Consider the following 23,656-nt stretch of genomic DNA (forward strand, 5'->3'; position numbering starts at 1 on the left):
TCTCACTTTCTGCAGTTCTAACGGAATAGTGTCTTGGGCCTCTGGCTGAGACATATTCTAGTTCCAGCCTGATAACAGAAGTCCTAAACCAGGTTTCAGATAGCAACAGCCTTGCTGAGTCTTCTAAAATGAAAGTTAATATAGAAGGCTTCACATCTTGTTTTCAGAAACTGTCTGGGATCCTCTGCTTGAAAAAAACCTTAAATTTCTTAGGTCATGGAATAACAGGTCACTTTTGTCATGCTGCTGATAGGGTTGCGTATCATTAGTTATGTCTCAAAAGTCAGAGTTTTGGGGGCAGAATACTTGAGTAAATTACTGCTTCATTGCTTTCAAAACTACGATGACAGGAATCAGAAGTCTAATGCTTACTATACCTCCAGAATCCTTGCAGTAAAACCCAGAGCTAACATCAAAAGAAAAGATGGACGTTAAGACAGCCACTATTACATTTGTCAGACCAGAAGTAGAAGTCCACGTAAGCAAGCAATGAGTGAGCCGATGGCTCCCAATCTCTAAATAAAACAGAAGCCTAGAAGTGCAACACAGCATGGACCCAAAGCTAATTGTCTTTGCCTGACCTATTCTGCCTCTACAAGGCACAAGGAGATGTGAAATATCACCAGTTTGAAGTTGGAAGTGATGGGACTACATTGCAAGATCTCTGGAGAATTTGATAATGACATAGATTTTGTGATAGCATCAAGATTCCCAGTCACATGAGGTGTCCATTGCAAAAGCATTTTTCATCTGCACAAAACTAAAGACTTGAAAATTAACCTAATCTGGGGAAGCATGTCAGGACAGAATATGGAAAAAAAAAAAAAAGTTTAAGCTGTCTTTTAGTACAACTGACCATAGAGTACTATTTGGGTGATAAAATTATGACATGGGTGCTTAAATACTCCTGTACTTGGTTTGCAATGAGGAAGAAGGCACAAAAAGTTAAAGAAGAATGCTTTTATTCAGCTTTCAGCTCTCACAGTTCTAAACAGTAAACATAATTAACAATTCACCCATGGTACTGGAGAACATAGTCCTGGTATCAGCAAAATGTCTACTGTTTAAGGCACTGATAGTGGGAAGAAAAAAAAGAAAAAAAGACATAACATTGATTGCTCCTATTTAATCAGAATTTGAACCTTTTATGAATATGTGCTTGCTATTCAAATGTTTAAAAACCCACAAGCTACATTCACAAACAAATGTTTATACAACTTCAGTAATTACTGAAACAGGAATCAGTGGCTCCCCTACTTCGACTTAAGAGCAAGTATTGCATTACTTTGGAGTGGAATCAACCTTTAACCTACTAAAAGAAAACAAAACACAAACTACTTCAGCAGTATGGCTTTAAGACCCTGTATTTGGTCACAATATAGCAAGCAAAGTTAAGTAACAGCATACAAGTGCTATATACTGTCATCTTAAAAGGAGTAGTTTTACAGTATAAAAATTAGTTTAGAACATACTAAAGCCAGTTTTTGTACAAATATTTTTACAAAACTGAATTAGTCAAAGAAAAAAAATCAAGAACTTTTTAAATATGAATTACTCTTTACATGCTGTATACAGAAAATTACTTATCTTGATGATAAATTAGGAATACCACAAACTTTTTAAAGCTGGCATCCATATACTATTGAAATGCACACATCAGAAATACTGAAGTGTTAGTTCTGCAAAAATCCTTGAGAGTCACATTTATACTTGCCAAATAGATACACAGTGACTTAGGTTTCTAAAGGAGCCACAGTGACCTCCGGTGGCCACTTAAAAAAATCCCTGCCTTTAACCTTTTTTATTTTAAACGTTACATCTCCTCACAAATGCTAATAAACTTAAGCTCATGCTTGGTTCATCTATCCCAGGAAACTACAATATTACTATCTGAAATGAGAATAAAGGAACGTAGCCTTCACATAATCTAGCTCCTGGTCACTGAAACAAAGTCACCTCTCTGATTTATCAAGAACTTGTTCCAGAACAGTTTAGAGAACTGTCTTCTGTAGGTCGATGAGAGATGATGTTCAATATATGTTCAATACATGTTCAATATTAGGCTCCCAAATACATATCTTCAGCTTTTGAGAGAACAAAGGGAGGAAATGTAAATTGATGCTGTCTGACTTGAAGTCCAAAGCAGAACACAAAGTTGTAGGAGACATTCTAAATGTGTGTCAAGTTCATTGGTTTACAAAGCCCAAAAACATTTTAAAAAGAAACCAAGTGTAACAAAAGAATCCAAAAGTCAATTAGGTGCCTTCATCCATCACTCTGAAGGAATGTAACAAACAGGAACAAAACATTGCCTTCTATGTCAGATGAACGACATGTAGTGACAGTCTATGTAGTGACTGTCTCTCATCTGCAATACATTAATCAACACTTACATTCTTCTACCGCTTATAAATCCTCTCTGTAATACCCAACTTTTTTTCCGTTAAGTAACTCTTCTGTGTTTGGTGCCAGCCACGTAAAATACACCTTCACTGGATCAATATTCCAATGCTTGTGAAATGATACTGGAATTTGGTGAGAAAGGTAGCCTTTTGGGTAGTCCATTGGCCTTGCCTAAGATGGAAGAATAAACCAAAACCAGTAGCACTCAGTGACAAAGAATAATTTCAGAACAAGAAATTCAATGTTCAATGGCCTCGGTATCATAACAAAGCAATGTGGCATTGATAAAATACACAAGATGGTAACAGAGGGGTTTTTACATCATTCTATTAAATCAATTGATAGGCATTAGTTTAGATCTTCAACTTGTGCTGCAGTCATCATGCTATGAAGTACACTGATATTAAATATGCCCTCTTTCTGAGGATGAAATGGTCACCATCTATGAAAGCAAGTGATAAACAGTATAGTTTGTTGTATTGTATCTTTTTTAAATACACAGGTTTGGCTCGATAATGACAAAATGATATTAAGTAATAATTCTCTTGCTTGTCCTCTTACTAAGAGTTGCCAGGCCTGCCAGTGTGATTATAGGATCCTAGTAAGGCCATAAGCAACCGAAATATATGAAATTTTATGATGGGGAAGGGTTACCAAGCACAGAAAATACTGTGGTGCCAGAAAAATGCATTGTTATTCGTTATCAGGTTATATCAAAAGAGACAGAATTACAACACAGCTACATGATGCAGCTGACTTCTTAATGCACCAAGCATGTTTCATTTCCTCTGACAGTTTAATGGCATCTAAGTGCATCATTATATAAAAAAGCCCCACCTGTACTGGTCCGTGGTAAAATAACGAGATTTTGCCATTGTAAATACTTTTTGTATGAAAGGCACACATTTGTTTTCTAATAGGTGCAAAACACATGAAGAAAATCAAGTGATTTGGATATTGAATCACTGATTTGATGCCTAAGCTAGTAACTGATTTAATACCGCACACTTCACCTACTTATGGCAGTATTAATGAATTCTACATGCTGCATTCTTCAGGCAGTTCCATATACACTCCAGTCACAAAATTAGGCAACAGGATTTGACATTAAGAAATCTAAGTACATGGTGGTGGTGTTTTTTTTATTTTGAGATTTAAACCACAGACTGCCTATTTTAAAAAATTCCACTGCAGAAATCAAGAGGGAGCCTATGTCCCTCAAGACTTTTATGAACATTTAGGTTTCAAAAACCTGAAGAATTTACTTTGGATAGAGACAGTTTTTGGATAACTGAGACCAAAGATTTTTGCTGTTTGAAAATCAATCTGCTTTTTATTGAGCTATAGTTTTGATAATTCTAAAAGAATGAGATCTGCTCTAGTAACTACAATTTTTATTACAGTGCTCTCTAAGAATCATACTGCTGTATAGGTGGTTGACCTTAAGATATAAACTCCCTAAATTTCTTCTTCCTTCCATTTTGTGGAATAAGTTATTGCAATCTTTTCTTTTTTTTTTGTGCTAGTATTTGCATTTGGTATTCTACAAAAGCCAAATACGTTGCTCTTGCACAGATTTTGTATTTTAAGACCGCAATCCTGGCTGCTACTAGAAGGTTCCTGCTCTCTTTAAGAGTCTCCTCATGTCAAAAGCCTCTGGAACAGGTTACAGAATACATATCTATAGCATGTAGCAAACAGGAAACCAGTAAGAGCGAGCAAACACTGTTAAATCATAGATGCTCTAAGTATGAAGATACCTTTGCTTCTGTTTCATAATATATACACGGTACAATTTTGTATTCATGTACTTCAAGGAACACTGTACGTTATAATATTCCAGTCAAGTCTTTAAAAAATAATTTTCTGGTTGACAGAAAATCCAATTTTGGTTTTCTCATTTTTAAAATATTTGTTGCATAATAGTGGAATTCATAGAATAAGTACACTCAATTTTTATTCAGTAGTTTTCCCCCCAGGGTTAATTTCTGTTCAAGGTATGTTAAATTAGAATTTGCTATAAGCAACAGTAAAGATCAATTTTGCAATTCAAGTGTAATTGTGTGGAAAATCAAACTGCTAGGATTTCACTTTCCAAGTGATACAGTATCAAACGCACGCCATTAAGGATTGCAAGGAAGTACTTTGCTTTGTTGTATAAGGGCCGTTCCTACAAATCTGTAAAATGAGTTCTGTTCTTTCTGAGTCTCCTTTAATTAGGTGTTGGGGTTTTTTTTAAACACCTGTGCATGACAAACTATACAATAACGCTGCTGATTTTATAAGATGCATTACTTGCTTTCTTTCATACTTATACTGAAAGGAGTAAGCAATGATAAACAAAACAGGAAAGTAAATAAATTGGATTTTTTTTATATGGACAGGGAATTAAAAGATTGAATAGTGTGTTCTCAGTCTTCCCATTTCTCTAAATGGTAAATGTAATCAGAAAGAAAATCCTCAGGTAGGAGAAACTAATAATATAAATAGCAAGCCCCCCCAAACAGCTGCTTTGAATTACATGGCAATTTACTAATTTTCAAGTAGCCTATTATCTTAATCTCAGTTCACATTCAGATTCACAGGTCTTTTCAGTTTTTAAACTAGATTAACACCTGAAAAACATCAAACACTATGCTGATATAAATGCTGATTTTTTTAAAAAAATGCACTGTTTGGGAAAAATCGTAAGTGCTGCTTCTCTTTAATGTCATGGGAGGAAGGTAAAGTGTTTATTTGGTTTACAAGGCAGCAAATCTCGCTGGGACTCAACGCATCATGTTTTCCACTGTGACACTACAGTTAGATTGTTAAATATTCTGGAAGACAGAAACAGTATTCAAATCTATTCCAACTCACTTCTCCCAAACTGCACAACACACTCACAAAAAAATTATGTTTTGTGACCTCTTTTTCCCTTGTGCTAGCATAAAGCAATTTATCATATTTATACCGTTCTTCATAATCCACCACAAAAGCAACAGTTGTAGGAATACTTTTACATTTTATATCTTCACTAATGAGATATTTCAGAATCGTAAACACTGAATCAATAGAAAAATCAGGTAAGTAGAGAAGACAAATTTACTGAAAAATTTCACAGTCAGTGCTCTACTACCTGAAGAAAAAAGTATTGCAGGTGGGCTTTTTCATTTCTTAGAGGACACATCACACATATTCAAAGCATGTGGCTCCTAATTTGATTTGTTTTTCAAAGTTCCCACCTCTGACTGCATTTTTTATAAAATGCGGTCATAGGGTAACTGAGATATCTTACAAACTACTAAAGCATTATAGTAATCCATGCTTTGAGAATATTCCTATTTGCTTGATCAAACTTGTTCTGGAAAGAAATAAGGTATAGCAGCAGTATCTTGGTTTTAGTTATTACACATTGATAGAGCCTGCAACACTTACGAATTTGGAATATTTATGAGTCCTGTTTTACATGTATACTTAAAAGAATAAAACATATTTTAAATACAAGTAAAAATAACTCTCTAACCTGATGGAAAAGTGGACTATGTGTTATAGGGATTCCTAAGCCACTGAAACACATCCCAAGGACCATATCATCAGGCGCGTCCATGCTATAACACCGGCATTTACTGGCAAGTAGTTTCCGCACAGCTATTCTGCTGAAAACCATCCTGAATAAAAAAAAGCAAATGAAACGTATAAGACAATAACTACTTGAGAACCCAAATGACTGTAGTTAATAAATATTGCTAAACGATATAAAACTGCAAGACAAAATGTAGCCCTCTGGTACAAAATATCTGAAATTTCAGAAACTTGTAAAGTCAGTACTGACAAGTAGTGCAAGAGGCATGTTCTGAAAGATAATTACTTTATATAATGAAAACTAATTTTACTAATTATGCCAATTGTTGTTATTCCAACAATTACTTAGCTAGCCACCATTTTTGCTGCAGCTGATAATTCCTCCTAAATTTGTCTGGGACTCTAAAAGGATATTCCCCCCTATCTTTCTCAAATGTATTGTCCACTTAGTTATCATGCAGCGATTAAATGAAAAGAACTCTAAACCTGAACTGTCATTCCTTGAATCCTCTGTTATACAGAGTTGTCTCCATAAGTTAAAAAAACGTTCCTTGAAGCCATTGCAAGGCTCAAAGTTCATCCTAACTTTCTTGCTCATCTAAATACCAGTCAGAGCATGGAGCTGTTAGATCATTATCACTAAAATAAGTCTTCAATGGACCAGAAACACAATGATGTCTTAAATTCAACAGCTGAGGGAATATACTCTTGCCTAGTAGTCCATAGCTGCCTTTTCTGAAGTTGCATCATTCACCCAATCTGATCAGAATACAGGGTACTCTAGCTACTACAAGTTATACTAATAAGAGTCACACTCTGAAATTGCTACATGGTTTCACGAGTTCATTCACTATATGACAATCCTTCGCTTGTCACTGCGACATTGAAAAACTTTTACAGATACTGAATGCTAAGGCAAAAAGACTGACCTAGGAATACTGTCAGATTAAAGTTGTAAAATACTCCATCACTATCATTGCAACTTTGAAGATTGTGTGTATCATAAAAAGAAAAAAAGGAGAGCACAATAGGAAGTCGTATCCCAGTACTCAGATCAAATAGAGAAGAAATAATAAGCTAGAGCCTTGAAAAAAATGAAAAAAAAAAAAACAAAAAAAGAGTTGGGACTTGTGAGCAGCATGTGTTGCTACACAGAAGGTGTGACGTAAATTGCACACATTTGGGGAATATACTTGCTAGCTGATGATGTGGACAGTGTTCTTTCAGTTATATAGAATTCTTCACTTACAACGAATCTTCTCAATATTAGGATATGGAACAAGGTGGTTATCTGCTTAAACCTGAGAATGAAACTAACCCCCAAACTTCCACATCTAGATGACAGGACAGAAACGAAAAGATAAACACTAAAAAGATATAGAAGTATAGGACTGGTAACCAGCAAAAATACCAGCACCAATAAAAGGTTTGTTTCTTAGCTCAAGCATAAAACCTACTTAAGGGAAATTTTATGCAACTATGCAAAACAATGAGAAAGCCAGTCAATTGATTTTTACTTATTCATGGATTACTTTTCACAGAGAAAGACACTAAGGACATTCAGACGTCCATACTACTTGCTTTAGACACATAAGATGGACAGATCAGAGTCTTAAGGTCATTCTTACTGCAGTATAAGCCAACCTGAAAGTTCATATACATATTAATTTAAACCAAATTTTGCATACAATCATGGGAACCCTGGTGCCTCATGCATGAGATCAACCCAGAATGATCTCTTTCTATGAGAAACTCTTTTCCAGGACATAAACATCAAACCCCTTCCTCAGCCACCTCTCCATAAAACATTGCATGAAGTTGAAAAACAGAAGGAGAAACATGATCATTTTTCTCCACGCTTGAACAAAGAGTGAGAATGGGAAGGAATATTTTCATTGCAGCAATTTGTATCACTAGGTGTGCTGCTTTAGATTCTTCTGCAAACTCCACAACAGTTCAGATCACAAGTGTATTTTTTTAAGCAACTATCCCAAGTGTCTCTAGTTACTCACTTTGAATCACATTGTAAGACTGTCTCTGAGTATGCAGAATGAATTCTATCAGATGAAACAAGGATGTATGATATGCACCAGGAGAACGTGTGGTGCAGGTAATTGGTAATAGGCACTCAGTTCACAGGACCAGTCAAGCCAAAATGACGCCCCTGAAATATGCATGATCCTTAGCACCAACTGCTTTGCTCTACAAATCTGTTCCCAATGGGCCACACAACTCCTTACTAGTTTGGACATTTGGGTCTTTGAGCATTATTACATTTTAATCATACTACAAAACATCACTGTTTCTGTTGAAATTCATTTGTGTTGTAATTCTAAACACTTGCATTCAAAGCAGGGACTGATGTAGATCTCAGTAGGAGTTTAAATAAATTACCCTCCTCCACCAGTGATATAACTATATCCTCCTGTTCCCAAGCCGTAGCCGTAACGCTCTCCAAGAAATACTGGTTCATTTGGGTCATAGCAGCTGAGCAATTTTCGGAGTCTGAAGATACTGTAATGTGAAAATCCATTTAAAAAAAAAAATTATGTAGACATTCATTTTGAAACAGACATCGCTAGCCTAAATGGCATTCTAGTAAGTAGCACAAAAATGATAGAAATTCAGAAATTCTACAAAAAACAGAGATACAAACTTTTAAACAGAAATTTATGATGGGTTATTTACTATGTGATATGATGGCTGAATTTGGTCAAATGATGAATCAATAGCTTAAAACATTTTTCTGAAGAAGCAGGCAAAGTTTCTCAGCAAAACTGAGTCTCATCTCAGAGAAAACACATAATTATTTTTGCCAAACAATGCTTAAGATCTTTGCAAATGATCTTTTCTCCCCAGGAACTGAAAACAGAAAGGTAGATTCAGTTATACGAGTATTGCGTTATCTACAATTACAACCTCTTCCAAAGTCGCCTTCTGTCACATGACTGAATGTAAAGGATTGTCTTGAACCACTTATTCTCATGTTCATGACCATGTGATCCCGCTGGCTGATCACTGTGCCGTATTTCACTTATACTGCAGTGTCACTTTTCATGGGAATGGGATCTAATTTTCTAACAAAGGCAAACCCCTGGACTCAGCTCTGTGTGGCTCTGACAAACTGACCCTAGCTTACAGAACCTTTCTTCTGGCACATTTATGTGAGGAATGCACCTTAGAAAGTGTATTAGCAAATGACTAAAACCAATCAGCTCAGACAGCAAAGAATCACAACGTGTAATCATATTCAGACTATATGATTACATAATAACACTAATACGTGTAGTTTTTATCAAGTTAAAAGATTTAATTGTTTTTAATATCAGTCAAGGAATGCTGAAGGGAAAGTAACGATTTTTTTCCTTAAAGGAATATAAAGCTACATAACTAATACAACAGCTGTATCTCTTAAAGACAGAAAAGATGAGTATTGCTAAAACTCCTATCAATATGAACAGTGGTAACTCCTGAAGTATTGCAATGTATACCTTATCAGCGTGTCATCATCCACTATGACTAACCAAGGAGTTCTGGGATAACTATTATTCAAAAACCTTTCCAAAATGGCAAAAGTTTTCCCACAGTGACCTAAAGGAAGAGAAATAACAGAATATATACATTTAAATAAAATGAGATTTTGTAATAAACAGTTATTCATGAATTAAATAAATATTTTTCCGCACTACACAAAACATGTTGGAAATGACTGGCAAAATATTTGAGATGCAAGTTTAAATTAGATCCTTCATTGTGCTGAATGGTATTTGTACAAATTGTTCCAACACGATTATTTCTTTCTATGCAAGGAACATATTTTTGAAGGATGCTGAAGTATGGAAACTCTTTGAATCACGGAAACCTGAAAAATAAGCTATATTCCAGCTATACTGTTAAGCTGTTGGATAATACCACGCAAACTGCTACTTTTAATTTCCAAAACCATAAAATGAGGAGACTATGATAGAAACATGTTCTGCAAACCACACCAAGATACTTTCATAGTATTTCATGATGCACCAGGCAGGTTCATTGCTTTTATATAAATATTTCATTCTACAGTAATCTACTGTACTCATCACCAGCAACTCAGGTCCTGATAGTTCCCTCTGAGGAAAGGTCTTAACATTTATCACAAGACTATAATGAAGTTGAGATGTAAAACACCCTTGTTCAGAATGAGCAGGACAAGAGAAAAAAGAATAGAAAGAATTTTCAGACTTCTACTGAATCTTTTTTAGATCTCGGAAAAAACTAATTGCAAACAGTCTTTACCCATCTAGATCAGAGTCAACTCATTATCAGTATTACAATTACTAAAAAAGCATTAAAAAAATAAGGATAGGATACTATATTTGAAGCTACTTCCAGTTAAAATATTTTTTTGAGAAAACGCAGTAACTCTCTGCTTAAGAAATGGAGTCCTGGCTTTGCAGATTTTGTGAAAACCATGAACTTAATGCAGACTAATATACGAACACGCACAAAATTCAAACCAAGATTTCTGTATTATATTCCATCATGAAAGACGGACAAAAATAGTATTAGAGCAAACTCAGCACAATTTATTTAGTTTAGAACGCCAGGAGCCCACAGGTCCCACTGATCCCCACAGCAACGCTGTGGTCGAACGTGGAAGATCCCTTCCTCCTGGCGTGACTAGAACTACTAGGCACGGCTTCTACAGACGGTCCACGCATGCCCAGCAGGTCTGCTGCCTCCTGAAAACTCAGGTCGCACATGCACACTGCACCTCTGCAAATGGAAATCCCTGCCTATTTCTCTCTGCCTCTAATAAACCCTCTGGAGGACAAAAAAAAAAAAAGGGCAGCTGGAAATAATCCAGAGATCAGAACAACGGACCTAGTGAGCCAGATAGAGCTAATAGGCCACAGCTTGGACACCTCTAATTCAGAAGGTAATAGCCTGTAGCAGAGACTATACACCCAGGAACAATAGATCAAATAGAAAAAAAGCCCTAAAATTAATAAACTCAGGGAAGCCATCATATCCATAGCCTTTTTTCTATTCAAACACAAAGTAAATTACAGTAAAACCACATTATTTGTCATAAAAAGATCCTCCAATCACAACATTTAGGTTTTGCGCTTAAATCAAGGAATACTAGGTACAATCACATAATATTTGAATACCATATGGTAGGCAGTTTATGCTTAGTAACCAGTTGGCACTGTCTGAGGTCTTTCGACATAAATCTATGACTTCTGCTACTTACTCAAGATTGTCAGTAACTCAAGAGTTCTTCCTCCTACCCACAGTAATAACACCAATTTTTGTCTCTTGGAGTGTACCATGCTTTCATACTCACAGTATTTAGGTTTCTACTTACAAGAACATTCCACCTACATAGGTGAACTGTACTCTCCATCCATTTCCTGGACGGCAAAAGCATTCTTTTAGTTTAGGCTGCACAAGCGTGCTACAGAAATACAGAACTCCTGAATTATATACTATACATGAATTATACATACCACCCATAAAACTTACCATCTTTAGATGGTTATTTGCACAAAACTGACAACAACAGTGAATAGCTCACCTCTGTCAGTATTAGGTATGCCTAAATCTATAGTAGGAATGGAGATATCTGCGTAATCACTGTAGTATTCAATAAGGGCAGCTTCTCGTTCCCAAGTCTGCTTTACAACTGGTACTGCAAAACAATTGTTGACATTGAAATATAAGTAACTTGATTAAAATAAGTACCCAGTCAAAACATTGATGCACCTTGCTGACTGACATATCCCTTAGCATGGTAATGAAAATGCTGTTTCAAGCACAGCATCATTGTTTTAAATGTTCATTTTTTTCCTACAATATTTAGAGAGAAACAATTTTACGTTTTTATGAAAGCCACTCAGGGCAGTTTTATTTATATAGTAATAAATTTCCTTTTAAAATATGACTATAGTTTCATTCATATTACATTGAAAACTGTGATGTTTACATTTATGCTAAGCAAAGTATGGAATTCATTACTTTTACACTTGCTGGGGTAGACTTTATAGCACACATCAGCACGAACACTATCAGGGATCAATCATTCTTCAAGTATTGAAACTGTCACATTTTAAAACCAGCACATCCAACTGTACAGCATGTAAAATATTCTGAATCAGAAACAGACCAAATACACCTTTTGAAATACTACACTTGTGTTATATACATCATATCTGACAGCAACGTCATGTTAATGCTCAAAAGCACCTGTCTCTGGAGATACACTCAGAAGGACATTTATAAATATCATACAACCAATTTTTATCCCATGGAGTTTCTTCTCAAAGGAGGACTGCTTAATGCTTCTCTGCAAGAGCAATCCTTTTCTTATCAGTTTGTCATTTGATGTAAACATTTAAAATTTATAGCATCATTATTAGAATTTTGTATGATCAATGTTTAAATTATATGCAGACGTGAGTAAATTATGGGTAACACAAAAAAAGCTGAACACCTGCAGGGTGTTTGGAAGAGAATGATCAGATTATAATGAATGATTTTTTTCCATTTTAAAAATTAAATGGTCAGGACTTAGATGAACAACTACTCTGAAACATTGTGCATTCTGCTATCATTGTTTGTCTGCTTTATGTTCTTTGACACCATCCAGTTGGTATCATTAGTAGTAGCTAGCTCTTTAAATGGAGGAATTATTTACATAACTTCCCATTACAGAATCACAGAATCATTAAGGTTGGAAAAGACCTTTAAGATCATCAAGTCCAACCATCAACCCTACACCACCATGCCCACCCACTAAACCATGTCCTCAAGTGCCGCATCCACACGTTTTTTGAACACTTCCAGTGATGGTGACTCCACCACCTCCCTGGGCAGCCTGTTCTAATGTTTGACCACTCTCTCAGTGAAGAAATTTTTCCTAACGTCCAATCTAAACCTCCCCTGGCGCAACTTGAGGCCATTTCCTCTCATCCTATCACTAGTTACTTGGGACAAAAGATGAACACCCATGTCACCACACTCCCGTTTCAGGTAGTTGTAGAGAGCGATAAGGTCTCCCCTCAGCCTCCTCTTCTCCAGACTAAACAACCCCAGTTCCCTCAGCCGCTCCTCATAAGACTTGTGCTCCAGACCCCTCACCAGCTTCGTTGCCCTTCTCTGGACACGCTCCAGCACCTCAATGTCCTTCTTGTAGTGAGGGGCCCAAAACTGAACCAACCAACCATTGTTGCTAAATAACTCTGATGCTTGTGAACAACTCATTTTAGCCTCTTTCTGGAATCATCCATCACCTAACTTGATGTTTGTTGCCTACCTACTTGCATGCTTTCCTCTACTCTGATCACAGAGATTTGTAGGATTTATTACTCTTGATTGACCAATAGTCAGTTTCATAAGACTAAAATGAATTGAAAGATGACTGTTAGGATAGAGTAATAAGAACTCATTGCACTAATGGAAAGGCTTTAATACTTGGAAAAAATGTAATTCCACTTCTGTAGCATTGTGCAATGGACAATACTGCTTTTTAGAAGTTTTAGATACCTAAAACTTCTCTCAAATTTTTGCATTAAAAAATCCAAAGGGAATTATGTACAAAAAATATGCTCATACAACATGATAGGGGAATTTTGAAATGCAAAGCCAGGAATTTCACAATACGTTAACTCTACCTCCTATGTACTAATAAGTCACATTACATCATATAACAACTGCATGATCATGCATTAATTGACAGAGAATGAGATGTAAACTTTTTTTTTCCCCAAATAGAATAAAAAACCCAAGTAGGCAGGAAATTATTTTCTTATTTTGTAGAAATGTTCTATTTCAAAAGTGTTTCTCAGAAGAACAAAATCAGAAAGCTTTCAGAAAGGCCCCAATACAGAAATGTCATAGATACACAAAACGCTTCCAACTTTCACCTGGCAGAAGAGACCCTGCTGTAAAGGCTGTTTTACCTTTCTCCAACCAAGGACCTCAACCTAAGCAGGGTGCTTTAACACACAGAACTATTTGCTATTACAGACTGAGCCTCTCAATTTCTTCAGTGGAGTCCCTCTTTTTTGTATAAATGAAAAAAGTTCACTGAAGCCAGGACCTGAGTCTCACCTCAGTTAAGTGGTCTAACAAGGGGGCTACTGGCTAAAGCATCTTTTTCTTTTCCTTGCTTGTTTTGACAGAAGTGTCACCATCCAGACTAATGTCTATCGTAAATTGAATCCTAGAGTACTTTGTAATTTCTAACAACTTGTACGTTCCAAAGAAAGAACAACTGTTGGAAATTTTTGATTAGCTGTTGATGCAAATATTTATCAATATGTATTAATACTTGTGATCACACAGAATTTTTAATACTGCACTACAGAGATACTTATAGAAGGTCAGCTCTAAGCTCTTAATTGTATTTTATTTGTGCTATTTCTATAACCTTGATGCATGTTTGCAGTCTTGAAATGTTCTTATAGAACCATATACGGTATGTGTAAGGAGAGTTGTATCTGAAGTAAATTCTGAAGTAAAATTTAGCTGCTTTTGCACATCGAATTCCAATCCTTAATGTTGCACTTATGTAGTTTTTGGCATACAACAAAAAATGACTTACCAGGTAAAAGGAGCTCTCTGAAGCTGGCATCCATTAATCTTTCAAAATCTTGAGTAAGATTATCCTCAGTTATTGCATAACACTGGAAGCTGTGAGGAAAGTTCAAGAATTTTCCTCAGTCTTCAACAGGTGTTTCTTGAAGGATGTTTACACTACCTTTTTGAAGCCTTATGTTTTTTTCTGACTTTGTAGGTTTGGGGTTTTTTTGTTTTAATTTTGGTGTAAGAAAATGAACATGGATCCAGAAAGGAGAACTCTTCAGTGAACTCCAATTACAGGACAGTCAACTTTGTTTTGTCAAAGGCTACTTTAAAGACAGCTTAATGATTAGGTGATTAAAATACTAGAAATGTGCCTTCATTAAGTGCAGTAACATTAAGAAAAAAATTGCATAAATCTTATTTTGAAGAAAAAACCCAGCAACTGGCAAATAGTCTAAATTTAGAAGTGACAGAACCTACAGTTTTAGATGCCTTAGCAAAGGGGGACTTAGTTAAGGAAAGAGCTTTTATGTTCATCCTGTCCTCTGATGATAGGTGCAGCAACCCGCCCCCCTCCCAAAGTTGGTACAACTACTAGCCGTTATTTCATTTTGAAATTTTTTTTTTCGAATAATAATCACTTTAAATTAAGCTTATGAACAAACTAAGCCTAATGGTGACAATATTATGTACCTGGTGTATTCAAGGACACACAAAATTCAAGTAAATTCCTGGAAATAAATCCATTCCTGAATTTCCTTATTAACAAAATGTCTAGAAGTAAACTGGAACGGACTGGTAGGTGGCATCAAGTAGGTAGTGTCTTCTGTTAAATCAGTGGATTTGGGATTTTTCCTTCCAAGTTTTGTAGACACTGGATCTACGTACCTCAACATAGCTGAGGCTTACTGTGTATTAGCTGAAGCTGAGTGTCCCTCTGTATCTTTATTTTCTGTGCCTGTGAGAAGGAAGTTAATACTCACTGGACGTATCTTGTTGGGCTGTGCTAGGTTTTTTTTTTAGGTGTTGTTTTTACTATAGATATCATGGTCATATTTTCATGGTGACTATCATTACTTGTATAACACTACAATTGCGAGATGAAACACGCTATAGTGTTATACACTTGGGAGGCTCTTGATCTGGGCCATGGCTTGTACAAAGTACTACAGATGACCAGGTTTGTACAAGAGCCAAAATTTCCCATTCCAAGTGTTATAAAACATCTTTGCACATCCAATTGCATAGGGTGACAATAGAAGCAATATGACAGGAGGGGAGGGAGCTTTCAGTTTGTTCGAATTTCTGAATCAGCCACAGCTGCACAGTTGTCACTGCTAGTACAAGGAACAGAACCGAACCAATTATCTGGTGGAAACACACTGAAGGATATTAATAGCGGCTACATTAATTAATACTGCAACAGCTCAAATTTACAACAATATAAGCTAACTTCATGCATATTTTTAATTTAGGTATTCAATTTCAAGGTTTTTGCCAGCCAATCACTAATAATGAAACATCAAATGACCACAACTTTTTGTCTCAAACATTTCACAGACTCCTGAAGAACTTGGAAAAACAAAGAAAATTTCTATCTAAAGAATATGCTGTTTACAGTTCTGAAGCTTTCATGTTTCCCAGTGGATTTTGCAAGCATTTAGTCCCAAAGAGCTACAGAGACAGCATGTATCAGCTTGTTTTTTAAATATTAATTTCATAAACTATATTGCATAGAACTACTACCTTGACTAACCAACAACTTACTTCTGTCTGCATGAAATTTCTGACATGTTTTTACAGCAACAAAGATATCTTCCTTTTTCACCGGCTCTCCCTGTATGAACAGAACAAACAAGAATTTTGTAATTGTGGGTTCAGCCTGTAACATTTTATAGGATATGTATGTCCATGCATATAATAAAACAGAAATACCTTTTCAGTGTTGTGCTGGTTTTGGCTGGGACAGAGTTAATTTTCTTCACAGTAGCTAGTATGGGGCTATGTTTTGGATTTGTGCTGAAAATAGCGTTGATAACACAGGGATGTTTTCATTATTGCTGAGCAGTGCCTACACAGAGCCAAGGCCTTTTCTGCTTCTCACACCCCACCCCACCAGCGAGCAGGCTGGGGGTGTGCAAGAAGTTGGGAGGGGACACAGCTGGGACAGCTGACCACAACTGACAAAAGGGATATTCCATACCATATGACGTCATGCTCAGCATATAAAGCTGGGGGAAGAAGGAGGAAAGGGGGAACATTCAGAATTATGGTGTTTTGTCTTCCCAAGTAACCGTTACACATGATGAAGCCCTGCTTTCCTGGAGATGGCTGAACACCTGCTGCTGACGGGAAGTAGTGAATTCATTCCTTGTTTTCCTTTGCTTGCATGCGCAGCTTCTGCTTTATGTATTAAGCTGTCTTTATCTCAAAGCATGAGTTTTCTCACTTTTACTCTTCTGACTCTCTCCCCCATCCCACTGGTGGGGAGTGAGCGAGCAGCTTAAGTGTGCTGCTTAGTTGCTGGCTGCAGTTAAACCACAACAATTGTATAGAATATCAAGTAGAATAGTGTACCAATAATACAGTAGAAAGTCCATTTTTGCCCCTTGAAAAGTGGTTTAAAATTCATGACATATCATTATTGAAATACTTCTTCCATTGATGTAGTATTCTAACATGAACTAAAACACATATCATTACAGAAGGAGAATGAGTAGTAGAACTTGTTGAACTAAGAATGACTAATCTGAAAAAGAATTTTTTTTTAATTTCTTTGAAATTAATCACTGTGAGAACATGTTGAACTGTATCATACTTGGTAAAAGAAGTTTCAGTGCTACACAGTAGAAATCTGAATTTTCTCAGCTGTAATACAGTCATTTAACCTTTTTTATTTGTTCTTCTTTTTGGCAACTAGAATTTTGCTCTCTTGGAAGCATGGAACACTTTTTGGCCTCTAGCAACAGTTAGCCCATAATATCGCAAATGTATTCTCCTGGAGGTGGAAGAGATGGATTGTACTTTAATGCACCAAATACTATATTGCATTTTATCTTTAACCTCAATGAGTTTTAGGTTTCCATTTGCGAGAAAAGTTTATCTATACTTCAGTACCTCACAGAAATGTATGGAGAAATACTTTATAGATCATGGGCTGCTCAAACATTGTGGTAGAAAGACCCATTAAACCATATGCAATATTTGTTTGCCAGGAAACATCCTGTGCTATGGAAGGCTGAAAGCATATCTAAAAATAGATAAATGCAAATATATTTTTTTTAACTTAGTGAAAAAAATTTTCTTAAGGTGTGAGATTTTCAAAGCCAAGTATTATGCATTTTAGTAAGAGTTGGACCTTTACTGAGCAAGTGGTATTTAAAATACAGTACTTACACAAAGTGGCAGAAAATTACTGAATGTTGTTGCACAATGATCAACCTTATAAGAGTTCACATCATCTGTGCAGAACTCAGGCACTGGAGTAAGAGGTGGTCCTTCCCCTTTCTGCCAAATATACAGGGCAATCTATTAAAATAGAAAACATCTATATCAGTAATGAAACTGGATAAAAATTCTCAGGGCATGCAAAGAAATATTACTACAGGACAAACTTAACAGGAAAACTGAAGAATATGGGATGTTGTAGAGGATTTGTCCCTAGTTGATTAACTAGCTACATACCTTACTTCTTGCTCATTATTCTAGAGCCAGTACATAACTTTTTTGCTATAAAAGAAATTCTAAAGAGAGACAAGTTTTAAAATTTGTTTCGCTGAATTACAATTATTTTCATATACTTAAGCATGTCAAAACAATTCACCTTTAACTGTTATAAGAAATGGTAGAGTGAATATTTACACCTCCTTTTAAAGTAAACAAAAATCCTTATTGTGCTGCTTTTTTAGAATTATTTTGATAATTTGAAATAGCTAGGCCTGTTTCATCCTATGTGACAATTTTCAGCTTTTCAAAACAGATCCATTCTCTGGTAACAATTTAAAATGCTTGAAATCTGTAATGAAACTCTGAGAAGCTGTAAAATACAATGAAGGATAATGTAATAGATATACTACCCTATAACAGACTCTTGTCCATTTAAAATGCAACAACAAAAACAAAGCCAGCCAAAATTTACAGAGGAAAAGGAAGAAGCAAACCAGTGATGTCTGAAGAAGATAAAAACCCCACCTCTTTTTATTTACCTTCAATTCATAATAAAAAAATATTTCAATCTGTACTTCATGACACATCAAGAACACATAGACTTGCCCCAAATTTCTATTGCAGTACTTCTACACTGCTTATAACTTTCCCAGACTAAGTATTCAGGCAGGAAAGTTCTACACTGGGTGCCTACCTCAGACCAATTGAAAGATGCACTTCATTTCATAAAAAACTGTTCTGAAACTTGTAAGAACAAAATTAAGTTCTTAAAAGTCTAAGAGGCAGAAAATAATATCTCAGTATGTGGATCCAGAGCTTCCCAGCTGCACTGCCATACACTCCCGACTCTGAATGCTTAGTGTCTCTTGAGGACAGGCCAAAGATGTGAACGCACCTTTGGACAAGAGCTATTTGAGCATATACTCAAGATGTAGGAGATCCGGGTTCTAGATTTACTTCTGCTTAACTCAGACAGAAGTTACAACTTCCAGTTTTCAAACGGGTGCCTACACCAACAAACCATAGATATTCTGAGATAGATTCTGCTATCTCCTGAAACTGAGTTACTGTGCAAAAAGTAAGATTCATGGAACCAACAAGACAGTATAGAAAAGGGGAGCCTGACTGTACTGCACAGGGGGAATGGGGCTTCTCCAAGGGAGGAAATCAGTCCTGGCTTTTAGTTCCCATTTCCCATGTTATTCATACGTATTCCCAAGGACTCTTGCATGGAAAACAAGTTAAATGCTTCACTGGAACATGGGACAGACCCAGCATGCACCAAAGGCAATGAAAATGAGTCTCCTTTTCGCTGTTTTATGCCTACTTAGGAACTGTTAGCTTTAACACCCCCACCCCAAGCCAGAATTCAGCTCTTCTTTTAGCAAATAATGTGATCATTAAGCTATTATTAAGAGGGCATAATATTTCCTTCTCCCCAGCGTTCAGGAAGAACTCATCGGAAACCAAGAGCATTAAGTATGGTCTGGACAAGCCCAAGTCACCAAACCAGTTACAGGCTTCTAAGTTATAGAGGATTATTTTCCTACCCATCTCACTTAGGCCTCAACATCCTCAGAAAATTCCAACCACCTGCACACAGCCTTTTCTGGAACTTGGAGGGGAGAAAATAGAAAGTGCCAGCTTGTTACAGGCCCTGTTAGGACTGGGCACAGGCTTGAGAGTACAATCATATTTTTGAAACTTAAGCTTCCAGATTTGAAATGTTTTTCGATAGGGTACAGTCACATACTAGAACACAATTAACTGATGATGTTTTAGCAAGTTGCTGATTGTAACTGGGCTGTCATAACTACACATGTGCTCTTAGACCACCTCAACTGCAAAGTAAAAGCATTTAGTTTGCACTGAAAAGAGTTTAAATTACTGGATCTTGCCTTGTGATTGAGCAGATGTAGATGACTGGGAGCTGTGAGTGCAAACACGGTCACTACTACTGCTCAGCTGATAATGACTTGCTAGACCACTGTAACTCAGCTGCAGATTCTTTCAATACAACGAGTTTTGCAGTTTGCAAGTTCTAATTTCTCTTAGCCTCACCATTATGAAGTGGTTTGTGTATTTGCTTGTATTTGTGTGTATTTTGTACACACTTGTGTATTTGTGTATTCGCTTTAGAAATGCTTCTGAAAACACGGACGATCTTAGCATTACAGATGAGTTCAACAAAGTACTAAAGGGAAAGGTCACTCTATAGGGAAGAAAATGCATAAGCATGAGTGGCGGTTAAGACAAATACTGTTGATAGTGCTTGGAGTAGAGGAGGAGTATGGAAATGACACACACTCGTGGTAAGGAGCAGCCAATAAACACACACACATCTCCAAGCTTATCTTTTTGCCTTGTCACTGCATTCACATGATGGGATGTAAATGGTTCTTGACCCTGCCTTGCAGCTGGAAGACTACATAACAGCAAGGGATGGGATTTCTAAAGAGCTTCCAGTACATTTTAAGATTGTATTAGTTCAGAATTCAGCTATTCAGAATTCATGTCTATCACATGAACCAACAAAGAAGCCATGCTTCTGCAGCACAAAGAATTTTTAACAATAGTAACTTAACATGAATTATTTATGAAAGTTCATCATGCACTAAGATTTCCCACTGAATAATGAAATCTTCAACAGAAAGCCTTAGCATGGTGTGAAGCTATCATATTTCAGAAGTGAGGTTAGAGTGCCATTTTGGGTTATAGAACAGGATGACAGACTGTTCCTAAAACAGTGGAAATGGATTTACAATAAAAAGACAAAAAATAGTCTTTGTCCTAGTTCAAATCTAATGTTACATATACAAAAATCCCATTATTCACTTCCAGTTTTGAATAAGCATCAGCGAATATGCTATATATTGTGCAGTTACAAAAAGTCTAAAAAACAATCTACAAATGAGCAGCAGCAGCATGCCAAAAACCCTTTACCATATTTGCAAGGTATGCCTTCCAGATGGAAAGTGATGTAAATGTTATGGATATAAGAAATAGGGACTTGGAAAGTAGTAGGGTCAAAAAAACCTGATACAGAGTCCAATAAAATAGCAAAGACTAGAGGCACATATTATTAGGACTCTATCAAACTAAAACATTTCTTAAAACATTTATCATCCTTCATAAATTTAAATATTATGCACAATCATTTAAGATTACAGATTATATCCTTTGATTTGTTGTCAATCTTGATTCACACAAGAAGGCCATAGAGATAAAAATTATTTAAGAAGGAGAAGATGGTGATTTATAAAATAAATGAGGGGGAATGGAACTGTCTCTAGGGAGACACGACACTGTGCAGAAAGAATAACTACAGGGCTGAAGTAGGTTATCAGTGGCAATAAATTTGAAATGAAACATATGCAAAGAACTCCTAACAGAATAAAAAGTGGATGGAGGTAATTTTTCCCGTCAAGTGATTAATTGTTTTTCATTAAGCAATCTGTTGCACATAAATGAAATGTCTGTTAATGATTTTTTTTTTTAATGACACTATGTTTAGAGGCTTTGTCAGTGCTGAGGTAGACTGGAATGTTGGGAATATACAAATGACTTCGAGGCAACTTACAAAAAAAAGATTAACAGTGTGAAGCCCACGGTCTTGCATTTAGAAAAATTAACAAGAGGAAAGAAACAGTTTGTTGGCTTGTTTCACGTAGCAAAACGAACACTGAGAGGGGTCCAATTGCTTTTGAGAAATATATCAGTCAAGGAGGGGAAACTATGTGAAAGAATAGTGTTGGCACAAAACCAAATTAATTTAAATATGCTACCAATTTATATTCTATAAATACACTGTAGATTTATGTTGGAAATTAGGAGGTTTATAACCATTACAGAATAAAGATCTGGAACAGCACCAGTAGTTTTAAGTAAGGTGGTTTATTTCTGGGCAGGAACCACAATTTATAACTGACTTTCAGGAGTTTTAAAAAATTAAAACTACTTCAGTATCACTCAATTTCAAGCCAAAACCAGCAAGCTTATTCCAGACTCATCCTCCCCTTCCACCCTGGTTCAGGAGTTCACTTTGGTGACAGTACAAAACTTGTGCTGCACAAACATTTTGAAGGCAGAAAAAATAAAAAAGTTTCAGAAAAAGCAGCACTGACATTCTTTCAGATCCCCACACACTTTTCTTCTCACGTTCCTTTCGGTCAACTCACTTATTCTCTGAAAGACCTAGTGGCTACCTTTTAAAATCATTGCAAACCAGAGGCCAAAAAAAATTTCCTGACTTCCATGTTGCAAGTTGCAGAGTTGACTGTTCACACAACAGTTAGGTTCCTCAGACTATTTAATCCAAACTCCACCATATTTAGCTCTTAAGAGTCTGATTTAGAAAGGGAGTGAGGCTGGCTAGTATCTGTGATACTATTCATGTCAGTTTGTGCTTCATGAATTGGAAATCTCTCTCCTTCTTTATGGAGCAAGCCTTAGAAGATATCTTACTGTATACAACCATGTATGTATTCATATATAAATGCAATTTTATTCATGAATTCTTCTATGCTTGAAATACAGTTTTAAAGTATTACAATATTCTAAAGGAAGGGAAAGAAATTAAACATGCTATCGCAGTCAAACTTTTTAGCAACATCTAAGACAAATCTGTTATTTCCATTATCATTTATTACCATTCAAATATACAGATTTTAGACATTTTTTTCTTTCATCACATCACTGCTTACCTCATGCTTTAAATCTATTGTAAAGTCCGACTTGAGTGGTTCACTTTTCAATTTCTTTGCAAGCCTATACAATTAAAGATGATGACATTTACTCAAAAAAACATTTAAAAAAAAATCAATCACTAATGTATGCAGCAAAGTGTGGCTGGTATTACTGACCATCTTATAAGAGGGGGGAAAAAAAAAAATCACAATTCTATATTTATTGCCCCAAGAAACAATTTGTATTTCTTTTTCACATAATTTTTTTTTTCATCTGAGCACAGTGTGATGATGTTAATATTAGTTTTCAGCACACGCATTTTCATACATTCTTCCTGCCCAAGAAGAAAGTTCTAATCTGGAGTAGATGGAGAGACTGGTATAACATTCTCAACAGATTAAAAGCAGCGATGCATTTGAAGTTCAATATTTATCAGCATCTCAGACTTCAGACAATATTCTCTATTTGTGTATTCCAAAGCACAGTATTTAGGCACCTTCAATTTATGAAAGCATCAATTCTTACAATGCAACTAGATGCATTCAACTTCTGAAATCTATAAACTTTTCAAACCTCCTTTAAAAGCTAAGCATCTAATCTGAAATAAACATCTAGGTTATCTCTACAGCATGAGAAAAACTTCCAGAGGGCAATGCAGTCACTCTAGCATCCAGGAATAAAACTGCTGCCCGGGTGAGAATACATTTTTAAAATGACAGGAGATGGTATTGAACTAGTTGAACAACTAGTACTGGACAACTATTAACCA

At 36.0% G+C, this 23,656-nt stretch overlaps 1 protein-coding gene across 1 annotated transcript in view; it reads right to left on the bottom strand.

The window, feature by feature from the left end:
- Positions 1-2,406: 2,406 nt before the first annotated feature.
- Positions 2,407-23,656, bottom strand: part of B3GLCT (beta 3-glucosyltransferase) — a gene marked incomplete at both ends in the record, with an annotated part of 71,272 nt that continues 50,022 nt past the window's right edge. The window contains 8 exons of the mRNA XM_081998150.1: positions 2,407-2,574; positions 5,909-6,053; positions 8,362-8,481; positions 9,459-9,558; positions 11,528-11,641; positions 16,303-16,372; positions 17,932-18,063; positions 22,905-22,968. Coding sequence (XP_081854276.1) covers positions 2,407-2,574; positions 5,909-6,053; positions 8,362-8,481; positions 9,459-9,558; positions 11,528-11,641; positions 16,303-16,372; positions 17,932-18,063; positions 22,905-22,968 — 913 coding nt within the window. The remainder of the gene's footprint in view (positions 2,575-5,908; positions 6,054-8,361; positions 8,482-9,458; positions 9,559-11,527; positions 11,642-16,302; positions 16,373-17,931; positions 18,064-22,904; positions 22,969-23,656) is intronic.

This window comes from Phaethon aethereus (genome assembly GCF_964289735.1).
Source record: "Phaethon aethereus genome assembly, chromosome: 1".
Classification (NCBI taxonomy): domain Eukaryota; kingdom Metazoa; phylum Chordata; class Aves; order Phaethontiformes; family Phaethontidae; genus Phaethon; species Phaethon aethereus.